Source organism: Lathamus discolor, chromosome Z (assembly GCF_037157495.1).
Source record: "Lathamus discolor isolate bLatDis1 chromosome Z, bLatDis1.hap1, whole genome shotgun sequence".
Lineage (NCBI taxonomy): Eukaryota > Metazoa > Chordata > Aves > Psittaciformes > Psittacidae > Lathamus > Lathamus discolor.
The window spans coordinates 108916021-108931091 of record NC_088909.1 but is presented as its reverse complement, the minus strand read 5'-3'; the positions used below and the strand labels follow the sequence as shown (position 1 = coordinate 108931091).

The 15071-nt window shown below is 42.4% G+C and overlaps 1 protein-coding gene across 9 annotated transcripts in view; it reads left to right on the top strand.

Annotated features, from left to right (window-relative positions):
- PIAS2 (protein inhibitor of activated STAT 2) overlaps positions 1 to 15071 on the top strand; it is a 36636-nt gene that overhangs the window by 5034 nt on the left and 16531 nt on the right. For all 9 annotated transcript variants that reach the window (XR_010608830.1, XR_010608829.1, XM_065663349.1 and 6 more), the window contains exons 2-5: positions 10035 to 10500; positions 13203 to 13287; positions 13906 to 13956; positions 14076 to 14166. Coding sequence is in view for 7 of the 9 variants with exons in the window: in XM_065663350.1 (XP_065519422.1) it covers positions 10035 to 10500; positions 13203 to 13287; positions 13906 to 13956; positions 14076 to 14166 (693 nt within the window). In the remaining 2 variants the exon portion in view is untranslated. The remainder of the gene's footprint in view (positions 1 to 10034; positions 10501 to 13202; positions 13288 to 13905; positions 13957 to 14075; positions 14167 to 15071) is intronic.

Here is a 15071-nt window from a genome sequence, read left to right as displayed (position 1 = left end):
GCTTACCAGTTCCTGGAATATTAGTAAGTGGCTGAGAAGCTTTGGTGAGCACAACTTCTATTTTTAAGGTACAGTTACCAGGCCTTCTGTTCACAGCTGTGTTCTTAAACATGGCTCATAACTTTATCCATAATTTGCACTCATGGGCAGCCCAATGAATGTCAAAAGGATTACATGGGCATAGGCAGACATGGAACAGAAGTCAGCAGTATGGTGTGGAGGCCAGATTTGGCATGTGAACACAAATTTTGAACAGAATTGGCCCAGGAGAGGGGAACTACAGCTCCTTGTGAGAGCCATCTGTGAGACAACAATTCCAGCTCCAAGCAAATTCTGATCAAGATCTGGCTTGAATCTGCAGTTTGCATCACAGCAAAATACTGCTGTTAAGAGGATAGGTTGTATTTACTGCTTAGAGAAAAAGACAGTTTCTTGGGTCCTCTAAGTTTCTGCTGGCATCCTGACTCTAATTTGGAAACAAATAATATGTTATCCTTGAAACATTGCAGATCCCTAGTTTAGAAGATAAGAGCTTCAGTCTAATAATTTGTGTTTTGTTTTGTTGGGTTTTGAAGTAATGTGTTAGTTTTATCTTCATGGACAAAAAGAAAATCTCTATACACAAACAAATACGGTTGTGTGTCCTGCTTTCAGCTAACAGTTAATTAACAGTTAATTTTCCTAGTAGCTGATGCAGTGGTGTGTTTTGGCTTTAGCCTGAAAATAATGCTGATAGCACAAGGATGTTTTAGTTGTTGCTCAGAACTTACTCTGATAAAGGACTTTCGAGCATCTCATGCTCTGCCAGTGAGGAGGGGCACCAGAAGCTAGGAGGAAGCAGAGACACGACCCCTGACCCAAACTAGCCAAAGGGGTATTCCATACCACAGCATGTCACGCCCAGTGTATTGGTCTCAGAGTGGCATTATGTCATATCTTGCTTGCAGTATGCATTCCCTGTTTTGGTGTTTATTGCCATTGGGGCTTGGGCTAAGGTATTCTTTGGTACTTTAGTGGTTTGTAAAACTGTTCTGGTATGTGTTACCAGCGCTGCCATCACCTCTATACTTTATGAGTTATCTAATGGGAACTATTAATAATCATACTTCTTACTTTTTCTCCTCAAGGAGATATTCCCCCTCATCTCCCCCACTAGGATATTTAGAGCAGTGTTTAGAAGTTTGAAAACTTTTGAATATTCTTGGGATGCTGAAACCAGCCTGTCCCTATTGCTAGGTGTTGGTATGTTGTTGAATATGGTTCATATCTTGCTTACGGTTAAAAGCTACATGTGGCAGCTTCAACCTGCATGAAAAACACTGTGGCTCAAAGGAGAAAAAGAGGGACCAGAACTCCATTGACAAGGAAATTGGCTACTTCAACCTCTGCAACACACTACAGCTACTCAGCTCCCAGTACCAAAGGTGTATTATGTACCATGGCATGTCGTGCCCAGTATATGAACTGGGAGCAGTTACCCAGAAGGGCAGATCACTGCTCTGATAGGTCTGAGTATCAGTCAGCCTGTGCTGAGCAATTGCATTGCATATCACTTGTGTTCATAGCTTTCATTTCTTCTCCCACTGCTCCCTATTACATTATTTTTAGTATTTTTTCTATTATCACTGTATTTACTTTGTTGTTAAACTGTTCTTGTCTCAGCCTGTGGACTTTACACTCTTTTGATTGTCTTCCCCTGCGTGAGGGGGGAAAGGAGGAGAGTAAGTGAGGGGCTGTGTGGTGATGGGTTTAAACCACAACAGTGCCAAAAGTAATTTGTGTGACCCTGGCAATCAGTTTCAGGGCCACTGTGGGAGGAAAACCTCAGTGCGAGGAGATTGATGTATGCTCATATTTCCTGTGCAAAAGGGGAGATTATACAGAATTTACTGGAAATCAGGGTTTATAAATGGTGAAAGGAAGTCCTACTTTTAATTTTTGCTCTTGCACAGCCAGTACTGAAGTCATGAGATTCAAATGTGAAGAGCAGTATGGTTTGAATGCTGTACTAAAATACAGGAATTGAAATTTCCTTCTTGTGTGTATTGGATCTTTTCATACAAGACTTGGTAGCTTTCCACCCCTCTTGCTTTATTTTTCCAGTTTGAATAGACAGTATTTGCCTGTTTACCAGGTGAAGCAGTGCCTAGTGCTAAATTGGTAGACAAGAAGAAATCAGTTTTCTTGTGTCCTTTTCAAACTGATCGCCAGACCCTCTGTTGTATTCTGCTTTGTTTTAGCTGTGTTAATAACATTCACAGAATCTCAAGGGTTGGAAGGGACCTCAAAAGATCATCTAGTCCAACCCCCCTGCAAGAGCAGGGTAACCTACAGTACATCACACAGGAACTTGTCCAGGCGGGCCTTGAATATCTCCAGTGTTTGATTTGATGTAAAAAATCAACTATCTTTTGTTGGTCTGAGGTGAACTTAAAATGGATAGAATAGAAACCTAGTTTCTGTTGGTGATGTAGTGATACTTAAGTTGCAGTTAATATTGAGTATACTAAATAAGATACCTGTGATAAAATACTGTTAATAACCTGTGAAAAGATATTTTTATTTTGTATCTGTATAATTCTCCTGTTCCTCCTAGATGCACAGTCACATTTTCAGACCAGTGAGGCTGCAGTGAGTGGTATCTTAAAAGTTTGTATCTAGAATAATTAAAAATTAATGATTTTGCTGAGACACAGTGATGGGGGGAAGAAGGAGTTAATGTAGCTTATTGTACTTAAAAAATGAGTCTGCAGTGGAATGGGTCAAGCTTTGTTTGGACTGTCTAATGTGAAATGAATGCAAACATTTGATTTAGGATTTTCCCTGTTACATTAAGTACATGCAACTTGGAAAATTAATGGCTAATTCAGGAGCCAGGCTAGAGGTAGTCCAAAGAAAAATCCCTGCAATACTGAGGACCACCCCAAGACACAAGTTGTTCTTTCTTACTGCTATTAGAATCATAGAATCATAGAATCATAGAATAGTTAGGGTTGGAAAGGACCTCAAGATCATCTAGTTCCAACCCCCCCTGCCATGGGCAGGGACATCTCACACTAAACCATGCCACCCAAGGCTTCATCCAACCTGGCCTTGAACACTGCCAGGGATGGAGCACTCACAGCCTCCCTGGGCAACCCATTCTAGTGCCTCACCACCCTAACAGGAAAGAACTTCCTCCTTATATCCAGTCTAAACTTCCCCTGTTTAAGTTTTAACCCGTTACCCCTTGTCCTGTCACTACAGTCCCTGAGGAAGAATCCCTCCCCAGCATCCCTATAGGCCCCCTTCAGATACTGTAAGGCTGCTATTAGGTCCCCACGCAGCCTTCTCTTCTCCAGGCTGAACAGCCCTAACTTCCTCAGCCTGTCTTCATACGGGAGGTGCTCCAGTCCCTGATCATCCTTGTGGCCCTCCTCTGGACTTGTTCCAGCAGTTCCATGTCCTTTTTATGTTGAGGACACCAGAACTGCACACAGTACTCCAGGTGAGGTCTCACAAGAGCAGAGGGGCAGGATCACCTTCTTCGACCTGCTGGTTGCGCTCCTTTTGATGCAGCCCAGGACATGGTTGGCTTTCTGGGCTGTGAGTGCACACTGCCGACTCATGTTCATTTTCTCTATTTTACATCTCTAGCTCACTATAAATAAGCATGTATCTTTTGCAAAAGATGTCACAAATATGGCTCTCTGCTATGAGTGTCCAGAAAATGTCTCAAAGCCAGGACTAAGGATCTGTGGGGTTGGACCTTCATATTTTTTTATCGATACAGCTTTCATGCTCTGCAGAGAAAGTGTGGAAGTTCCTGGGGCTGAAGCAGGGATCTTAGGGGAGACTGATGAGAACTCTTGAATTGCTTCTGCTGATTCGAGTATAGGATTCAGTACTTGAGCAGTTGCTGTTGCCCTAGAAGCAACAGTTGTTTACTGTAGACATGTCAAGAATTTAACAGACACTCTTGGTTACCTGTCATTCATATATGTAAGTACAGTGGCTGTTTCAAGTAGTTTTGCAGGGGGAGTGTGGAGCATCGTGTATGTCTTGAGGGAGACCTTAGTTCCCTTACTTTGCTCTGGAACATTTCTGCCCTTGGTTTCTGTGGCATGTCAGTGTTTTTTGGACTCCTTAACATCACCCCAAGAAATGAATGCCATTCTACATAAACCTACAGCTTAATGCTTTAGAGCAGTATTTCTGCTTATGAATCATGCCTGCTATACTTTAGGAGTAAGAAACAAAAAAAACCCCTGTGAAAATTCTTATGACCTTCAAGTATGAATTTGAGGGGGAAAAATGTTTCTGGAATATAGAAGTGCTTGAATTATCTAGTTTGATTTCCTTCCGTAAAGTTCTGTGGAACTACTCCTTGTGTTCATGGAGGAACATTAAAAATGAAGTGGCTCTGGTCTTCTGTATTAAAGCTGTGTTAAAAAAGCTTTTTCTTGGGCTGCACAGCTGTAAAGAACTTCTCAAGAGAAAATTGATGGCTTTTACATGACACAACTTGAGTGTCTAATCTTAATTCAGTGGTGTGAAAAGCATGCTAATAGCTAGGCTGCAGTCTTTTACAATATTGCTGGAACTCCCAAAAGAGCCTAACTTGGTAGAGTTTGTTTGAAGTATTATCTGTCTTTCACCATGATCAGAAATGCTCCTAAGCATATGCTATGCCTCCGTGAAAGAGTGTTGATCGTAACAAATGCCCGCTTTGATGTATCTATAAATGGAGTAATAAGCTAAAATGTGTAAAGAATTATAGGATGGTTTGGGTTGGAAGGGACCTTAAAGCTCATCCAGTTCCAAACTGCTGGCACAGGCAGGAGCAACTTCCACTAGACCAGATTGCTCCAAGTCCCTGTGTCCAACCTGGCCTTGAACACTGCTAGGGATGGGGCAGCCACAGCTTCTCTGGGCACCCTGTGCCATCACCGCACCACCCTTGCAGGGGAGAACTTCCTCCTAAGGTCTTATCTCAGTCTCCTCTCTGGCAGGTTCAAGCCATTCCCCTTGGCCTGTCCCTACAGGCCCTTGTCCCAAGCCCCTCTCCAGGTTTCCTGCAGCCCCTTTAGGCACTGGAGCTGCTCTCAGGTCTCCCCTTCAGGAGCCTTCTCTTCTCCAGGCTGCCCCAGCCCAGCCCTCTCAGCCTGGCTCCAGAGCAGAGCTGCTCCAGCCCTCACAGCATCTCCATGGCCTCCTCTGGCTGTGCTCCAGCAGTTCCATGGCCTTCTTGTGCTGTTGCCCCAGAGCTGGATCAGGACTGCAGGGGGGATCTCCCCAGAGTGCAGCAGAGTGGCAGAATCCCCTCCCTTGACCTGCTGCTCATGCTCTGGGGTGCAGCCCAGCACTCAGGGGGGTTCTGGGCTCAAGTGCGTGTGGCCAAGTCATTGGGAACTCATCAGCCAAACCCCCAAACTCTTTCTCAGGGCTGCACCATCTGGTCTTCTTCTGCTTGGGTTTGTGCTTGGAATTCCTCTGACCTATGTGCAGGATCTTGCATTTGTCCTTATTGAACTCCATGAGGTTCATACGGTCTCACCTCTTCATCCTGTCCAGGTCTGTCTTGATCCCACCTCTTCCCTCCAGCCTGTCAATAGCACCATACAGCTCAGTGTCAACAGCAAATATGCTGAGGGTGCACTCGATCCCACTGTTCATGTTGCTGACAAAGATGTTAAACAGTGCTGGTCTCAACACCAACCCACGAGGAACATCACTTGTCACGGGTCTCCACTTGAACATCGAGCCGTTGGCTACCTTATCCTCTGAGTGGCCCATCCATCAAATTAGAATTTTTCTCCAATTTAGAGATGAGGAAATGAGTGGAGTCCAGGTAGATGGTGTTAGTTGCTCTTCCCTTGTCCACAAATGCCATAACCCTTTCATAGAAGGCCACCAAATTGGTCATGAGCAATTTGTAGTTCAGATTAGCTGTGTTATCATGCATGTGGTGGTTGCCTTAAAGGGAATACACAGTCAGCTTCAGGAGAAAATGCTGCAAAAGCTGTTGTTTAGTAACTTCGGTAAAACTCACTCTCGTAAGACTTCTTCCAAACGCATGTGTAAGATTTTTGCATTGATAGGCAAAACTGGAATTTTTTTTATACTCTTACATATTTTATACTTAGCTTATAGAAGAGAAGTATACTTATATAAGATACTTATACGTTTTATACTCATATTGTTTTTATACTCTTCATTTTTAATGAAGGTGTTAATTTAAAATCTTGCTGACTCTGATATTGAAGCCAGCCTGTGTCTTCTAATAAAATGAAATCCATGCTGTAACGAAATGCTAATTTGTGGAGTTTCAGCATAAAATGTTAGCCGTTTCAAGGCATGATTGACTGCACATTTCACCTTGACTCACTTGCGGGCATGCACAGAAGGTAGCAGGCAGGGTAAGAGGCAGTATCTTGCAGTACATGCTATTTCCTTAATCTCAGTGTAAAGGATTATTTTATTCATATGCATTCTGATTATGGAATCTAGAATCATGCTTACTGCCTGCCTCTGAAATGAAGGAGGTGATGTTGCTATCAAGCTTATGTTGTCAAAGCAGGTAACACGAACTTCTCAGTAAATTCTTGAATTTCAGTATTGTCTTTTAACACAATTTCTTATGTGGCATGACTATAAAGCTGTTAAAGTACTTCAAGCTATTTTTTTTAATGAATACTGAAACACTTAATTTTCTTAACCCTGTTTGACTGTGAGACTAAGGAAAATTGGCAGGGGATTGCCAGGTGGAAACTAGCCTTCTCCAGCAGCATGCAAACTGAATGGAGTTCTATTTCCCTCTCCTCTTTTCTTGTATTGTGCTGTTGAGAGAAGCTGCTGGGATGAAATTAAGGTAACATCTGCTGTTGGCCTCTTCTTGAGGTGAACCACTCAATACCTCATGAGATGCTGCTTTCACTGGTAATTGCATCTGTGTGCATTTATACATGAGGTGTTGGGGGAATACCAGACTGCTGGGGTAGCTCCCTGATAGCTACTTGATAGAAGCATCGCTGTTCCCAGACTGGCTGTCTAGAAGTGTTGAAATAGAATAAACCTCATCCCATCAGCAATAAGGAAAGGGTGTGGCTCTTTGCAAGTACTGACAGTATTTTAGATGGTGGTCTTGATTTGCATGAGTAATGTGGCCCTTGAAAAGGCTGCTTGCTCCTGCTGTCTAGTAATGGCACAAGAAGTTCTGGGCAGGCTGGATAGATAGGCTGTGAGTGATCGTAGGAGGTTCAGCAAGGCAAAGTGTTGGGTCTTGCGCTTGAGCCACAACAACCCCATGCAGCGCTCCAGGCTTGGAGAAGAGTGGCTGGAAAGCTGCTCATGGACAAGGACTTGGGGGTGCTGATTGACAGAGCTGAACATGAGCAGCTTGTGGCCAGGCAGCCAAGAATGACAGCAGCATCCTGGCCTGTATCAGCAATAGTATGGCCGCAGGGCCAGGGCAGTGATCATCCCCACTGTACTGGGCACTGGTGAGGCTGTACCTCAAATCCTGTTCAGTGATGAGCCTCTCACTACAAGAGAGACATTGATGTGCTAGAGCGGGGCCGGAGAAGGGCAGTGGAGCTCGTGCAGGGCCTAGAGCACAAATGTGATGGGGAACGGCTGAGGCACCTGGGGGGTCAGTCTAGAGAACAGAAGGCTCAGGGGTCACCTTGTTGCTCTCTACAGTGAGACAAGGAGGCTGTCTTTCCGAATCAACAACTACCCGAAAGGAGGTTTTAGTGATGTGGGGTCAGTGTCTTCTCCCCAGTAGCAAGTGATAGGACAAGATGTAATGGCCTTGAGCAGCGCCAGGGGGGGTTTAAACAAGGTATCAGGACAAATCCCTTCCTGACAGTGTTTTGAAGCCCTGGAACAGGCTGTGCAGGACAGCAGGGGAGTGCATCATCCCTGGTGGTATTTAAAACCATGTAGGTGAAGCCCTTCATGATACGGCTTAGTGGAGTCCTTGGTAGTGCTGGGCAATGGTTAGACTTGACGATCTTACAGGTCTTTTCCAGCGTCAGTGATAATATGATTTGAAGTTCAGTTTTCATCTGGCTCAGTTCTCTGATCTGTCCTTCTGTAAAATCAGTTAGAATCATAGAATCATAGAATAGTTAGGGTTGGAAAGGACCTCAAGATCATCTAGTTCCAACCCCCCTGCCATGGGCAGGGACATCTCACACTAAACCATGCCACCTAAGACTCTGTCCAGCCTTGCCTTGAACACCGCCAGGGATGGAGCATTCACAGCTTCTGTGGACAACCCATTCCAGTGCCTCACCACCCTTGCAGTAAGGAATTTCTTCCTTATCTCCAATCTAAACTTCCCCTGTTTAAGTTTTAACCCGTTACCCTTGTCCTGTCCCTACAGTCCCTGATGAAGAGTCCCTCCCCAGCATCCTTATAGGCCCCCTTCAGATACTGGAAGGCTACTATGAGGTCTCCACGCAGCGTTCTCTTCTCCAGGCTGAACAGCCCTAACTTCCTCAGCCTGTCTTCATACGAGAGGTGCTCCAGCCCCGATCATCCTCGTGGCCCTCCTCTGGACTTGTTCCAACAGTTCCACATCCTTTTTATGTTGAGGACACCAGAACTGTACACAACACTCCAGGTGAGGTCTCACGAGACCAGCGTAGAGGGGCAGGATCACTTCTCTCAACATTAAGGAGAAAACAGGGAGCAAGCAGCTAGGGGCACAGGGGGAGTTCTGACTTTTTGGTGTCTGACTGCATGGTTGTGTTACAACTTCAGTTGACATCCCATTTATGCTAGAATACATGGCCGTAAACATTGCAATAGTATAGTAAGGGTTAGGGAAGGTAAACCCCAAACACTGCGCTGTGAGATGTATTCCTTCTGAAATCAATGCCCAAAGCTTTAAATATTTTGCATTGGACTAAATTTAAAAATTAACAATGCCCTTCTGAGCTGTTTTTAAAAGTATCTTTTATCATGCCAGATGTCTGCTAATGCCTACCTTCTCTGTTAAGGTCTTAATCTGCCAGTCCTTGAATGTGGAGCTGGTACGGTACAGCAGTATAGATTAAAGTTGGATGTTCCTTAATCTTTAAAACGTCATCTCCTGGTTACAGTGAAAATGTCACACAGAAATAGGAAGGTTGATGGCTTAGAAGAATTCTGGATAATTTTATACCTCTGAAGAGAGCTGTCTCACAAAAATTTGAGATCATGTGCCTATGCCAAGTTACTTGTTTGTAGTAATGGGGGGAGAAAATCACCTCCTTCTCTGAGTTTGCATTTTAATTTATTTTGTTTTTAAATGAGAATATTTCTGTTTATCAACTTAATAGATCAGTCCTCAGTCTTCCACAACAAACTCTGATAAAGTAGATAGTATTGTTTTGTTTTGAAGAGATCTTTGTGTTCCACAATACCAGAATGTGGTATGAAAAGGACAAGAAGCTTACTGTGACTTTCTGGAAGAATTAATTATGTTGGTTAAACAGTTTTTTTAGTGTGATATGTACCTCTTAAAAACTTTCCACCTTGTTTTGCCATCCTTTCAGGAATGAGAACTGATGTGCCTGTCTCTGTTAAAGCATGCGTTCAATGGACTGCCCAAAATAAAAGATGAACTATGCAGAACTTAAACACTTCCTTATTTCTTAAAATGTGTTGGAAAAGTGGTGATAATACTGATTTATTTGTTTTTTCTTTATTTAATGGAGTGGAATACTTTGTGTTAGAGCTTATGTTTCTGACTGTGAATTTGAAGTAGCACTGCCTGGGTTGCATTAAGGTTTTGTTGTTGCTCTTGCTTGAGAGGGGAGACAATTAGAAGTCTTTGAAATATAACCAAATATAATTTAATAAAACCAAACTCAACTTTCAGCCTGGAAACTTTATTTCTGTGTTTTAAACTAACTATACTTTTGTGCTGGGAAAGGGTATAGGATAGTATCTGAGATAACAAGTGTGAAACTAGAATGATGGAAGCTCTGGTGCTTCACTGTGGTCCTCAAAATGTTCTGCTCAGGGTACCGTTTGTTCACTTGTGCTTATTTTTCTTTTTATAGAATATGGTATCAAGTTTTCGTGTTTCTGAACTACAAGTATTGTTGGGGTTTGCTGGACGTAATAAAAGTGGGCGGAAACATGACCTCCTGATGAGAGCACTGCACTTACTGAAGAGCGGCTGCAGCCCAGCAGTTCAGATAAAAATCAAAGAACTCTACAGACGTAGGTACCCAAGGACAACTGAAGGTCTTCCGGATTCACCGGCTATAAGACCTGCTGCTTTCAGTCTGGACAGCAGTTCCTCTGTCGAGCCTGACCTGGCTGCTGCTGGCATTCACCCGGTCCCTTCTACTTCAGTCACATCTCAGTCTCCTCCTTCGTCTGTCAGTTCTGTGCTCCTCCGAAACACTAAATCCCACATGCAGCGGCCATCCCCTCCAATTCCACCTGTTCATCCTGATGTCCAGCTGAAAAGCCTACCTTTTTATGATGTGCTCGATGTGCTCATAAAGCCTACAAGTCTGGGTAAGTGTTTATTGGCTCTGCATGTTGCTTAATTAATGGAATAGGTCTTGCTTGTGACAGCACTAACTCCAGGCTTAAATGGCTTTTGCAGCTGCGGGTAAGGGGAAACTCCCTTCTCCTCTTTACCTTTGCTTTCTCTTCAACACTTGTCCCTAAAAGTGCCAAGCCATGCTTCAGAAAATAGTGTGCTCTTTTGTAAATATTAGAGGATTAAAGATCTTTGTCTTTTTTAATATTAAGTAGTAGAGGAGGCTAGTTTAGTTAGAATGTACCTACAGTAGTCATTTAACCGGCTGAGCTGTTAAAGAGGCACTGTTCAAATGCCTCTTAAACACTGACATGCTTGCAGTGTTGACTGTCTCTCTAGGAAGCCTGTTCCAGTGTTTGACCACCCTCTCAGTAAAGATGCTTTGTAGTATGTAGCCTGAACCTCCACTTCTGGCTGAAAGATTTGGACCTGAAGTTTCTGCCTGGTACAAGTGAGGAACACTTCTGTCGGGGCCAAAAGGAAAAGGATTTTAGTAATTATGAGTAATTAACAAATTGCATTAACATAATGAGAACAAGTTCAGTGATTTGTTAATGTAGTATCTGCAGATACTGCATGCACATTACATGCAGATCACTGTGACAGTTCTGCAGGTTCTGACATGTGGCACTGAAATAGTGTAGCAGAGTTTAGTACTGTGCTCATATTAGCACAGGCTGGAAGTTTGTCAGCCTACAGGTTGTTGCTGTACTGTGTGCTAAAATGCAGAGTGGACCTTTGTTTTCTGAATAAACAGGTCTCAGTTTAGCTTTCTTAAATGCTTCATTCAAACGTAATTCTTTAGAATTATTTTTTGTCTTGAAATTCAACATTTCTTACATTATATGGTTGCCTAACTATTTAGTAATGTAGTTTAGAAACATTTCAGCATTTTGTAAGCTGTTTTTATTCTTTTAAAAGTTTTAGTTTCTTGTCTAATAGTCTTTTAGCTGTGATTTGTACCTCAGTGAGGTATACTCTGATCATCGGTCACCCCCCAGTACCTAAGCAGCAAACATTACTGACATTACTTACAATGCCTGCTGTCACTTTTGAATTCTGACACCCTGTTAAGAGTTTGCATTGTACTTGTATATCGGTACAATCACTGCTTTGGTGTTGGACAGCTCATGCTGCCACAACCTTTACAGAGGTAATGTGTCAGTGTCGCAGTGCCCTGGCTAACTCCTGCTTGCGTTCACTGTGTGCGGCAGCCGAGTATCTGAATTAGCCTCCTGAATTATTCTGTGCTGTGGGCCAGCTGCTGGCTTATAATTAACTGGGACTGGTTGCCGGCCACGTAGTCACTCCATTCCATATAATGCAGCATGTGCCGCACATTATATTTCTGCTGTGTGCTGTGCAGTTATCTTTTGTTTCCTGGTCAATGATTTGTACAGGTGGTTAGAAATCTCTCTACAGGCTCTTTTCCTAACTTTGGAAATCATCCGAAAAGGGCGATTTCCTTTTCTGCGAGGAGAAGACTTTCTTGGGAGTATCACCATGTTATAATGTGTCTGAGAATTAAAATTTCAGAAACCAAATGGGTAGCTCAGAGAGCTAGGAGTGTGGTCTGCTTCACTGCAACTCTTTAAAAGGGATGAGTGTAACTATTCTTTTACACTAACATCAGAACACAAGAGCAGTTGTAGGTGTGGGGTTTAGTTTCAACCCACACTCAATTCAATAACAGAATATTTCCATGATCATTTTTGAGTGTGCTCAAGTAATATTTTAAAATATAAAATGCTGTCTGTGGTGCGTGTGTCTGCGCACAATGTTGCTGTTTTGAATTGTTTGAGGAACTTGGTGTGTGTTTGCTGCACCTGGGTCCTGTTTCATGTTTGTGTTCCTTTTGTGTGTGTGTTCTGGGCGTAGAGACCGTGTTTTCAAAATGTCACAGTGTACAGGGCAGTCTGGCTCTTCCAAATGTTCCTGGCTTAGTTGTGCTATTCCTGTGTTCATCCTCCTTGCTGGTTACTTTAAACTGTTGGACAAGTTCAATCTGCTTTTGTTTCAGGTCAAGATTTCTAACTTCTCAACTCACAACAAAGTAGAAAAGTAACATCTGCATCCTGTGGACCCTTAATACTAATGTATTTCTGCTTCTCATCAATGACAGACAAGTAGGATTCTGACATAAAAGCTGAATTTAGTTAATTTTATTGCCAAATGTTTCTGAGGGGTAAGTGCCAGACATGAAGTCTAGCTGGCCTCTCTGGCAGTAGGGGTTGTGCTCTTCCCCTTCCTCCCCAAAGGCTTTAGCTGTTTCTGCATTGAGTGATTTTTCCAGCTGTTCATTTATAAGTTCTGGTGCACATTTTCTTCTTGTAGTACATAAAAACAAACATCTTCTATGTTTTGTCAGGTATTCAGTATTACATTTGTTGCGTGTTTGTTTGAACCCTTCTCCTTTGGGAAAAGGGATTATAATGTGGCTTGCCAAACTGCTTTAGTACTGAAGTGTAATGTGATATTAAGCCACCTGAATATGGTTGAATGAATGATTTGTTCCATTGCTTTCCTCTTGACAGTTACATGCAGTTTAACCACAATTTGATTGTATTAAGTGACTTATGCCTTGTTCCAGAGAAAACTCAATTGCAGATCCTGTTTTAATTAATGACTTTAATAACCATGCTTAAATCTCTTCTGTCTTTTTTGTGTTTTCTAGTACATAGCAGTATTCAGAGGTTCCAAGAGAAGTTTTTTATCTTTGCTTTAACACCTCAGCAGGTCAGAGAGATCTGTCTTTCCAGGTAAGTAAGAGTGTGTCATGGTGAGGAGAAAGTGTGCATTTTTTATCCATTAATGCATCATATAAACTCAGAGATACAGTAATAAAGTCAGCGTAATTTTGGAGAGGATTATATGTTCAGTTTTCATCAGGAACTACTGTGCACAGAGTTTATGTGCATCAAGGAGAAATCCTGCACTACTAAAGAGGTAGCAATTACTTGGTTCCAAATAATATTGTGACTGTTTAGAGGGGTGGTAAGCTTTTCTTCCCTGCATGTTTCCTGGCTGCAGGAATGGGACACTGCTTTTATCTTTTATACTGGGTTTCATGTTGTTGCAAGACCTATGGTGTAAGCCAAGAGAATTCAAAGAGTATTTTGTTCTCGGGCAACATCATATTTTATTGTCACTATGAACTCTTGATGGAGGATGCTGATCCTGAAGTTCTGCTGAAATTGCAGTAGCTAAACAGAGGTGCTTATAACACATCTGTAACAGATTGCTTATAAGGTCTGTTCACAGCTTAATAAAAGGATAAAAGCAAAGTTTAGTGATGTTTGGGCAGGTGTGCCAGTTCTTTTTGCATACAACTGGAATGTAAGTTTTACCGTCTAAATAGGTACTTCTCTTTGTCACAGGGACTTCATGCCAGGGGGCAGGAGAGATTACACAGTCCAAGTTCAGCTAAGGTATTTTTTTCATAATGCTCCCTTAATTATAACTAGCTAATGTAACAGAAGTCTAGATGTTTGTGTGGATGTACCAATGTGGTGACACTTGAAAATGTTTTCTCTTTTTTGGGATGTAGGTTTTGTCTAGCAGAGACAAGCTGCCCTCAAGAAGATAATTACCCTAGTAGTTTGTGTATTAAAGTAAACGGGAAGCTGTTTCCATTGCTGGTAAGCTTCTTTGTATGTATTTGTGGCAGCTCTGTTACCTGTGGTGTATGTATTTTGCTAAAACAATCAAGCTGCTTATTGTTATCACACAAATTTCTAAAGTTACTAATGTTAGGCATATGCTGTGTGAGATAGACATTACTATTATTAATCTTGCTACAGCCACTACACGGATTAATTGTGTTTTAGACATTACTATTATTAATCTTGCTACAGCCACTACACGGATTAATTGTGTTTTAGCCACCTACAGCAAACATCATCTGTTGCAGTTAACACTACAAAATATGTTAAAAAGAAACCAGTGTCTGCATGGGGAGTCCTCATCATAAGTCTTGACTTGACTGGTAAGAGACCTTGATGGTTGGCTTGAGTTCCCTCTTGTTATGAGGGAATGGTATCACCCTCTTGAGTACATGTTTTTATGCTGCTCTGCATCTGTCTGGATAGAGCAGAATTCATTGTGGGGATGAAGAACAGACATATCTGATGGTTCCTAGTATTTGATGGTACTGGAGCAGAGCAGTGTTGGCAGTCCTACACTTCAGTGGCATCTGATGTTGTAAAAGTGTGTGGGCAGGGTCACCTTAAGGCTTGAATATATAGAACAAGGGGAAAAAACTCTGTTTTCTTGGGAGATCTCTGAAACTGGTATCTCTACAATAGAACAGAGAAACTTACATGACTTGTTCTGGAAGCTGTAGAAAATGGAAAAAGTAGGAGTACAGAGGCTTATTTTCAGCACTGGGTTTTGAAAAATGCTGTATAAAGAAAGGAGGTGTGACAGACTCTTTTTCTGAATGTTTATCACCTTCTTGGTATCAGATGTGTTGTCCTGTACCATGACATACACAACCATGACTGCTTTTTTGCTTCTGCTCAGCTTAAATGAGACTCTGTAGCTT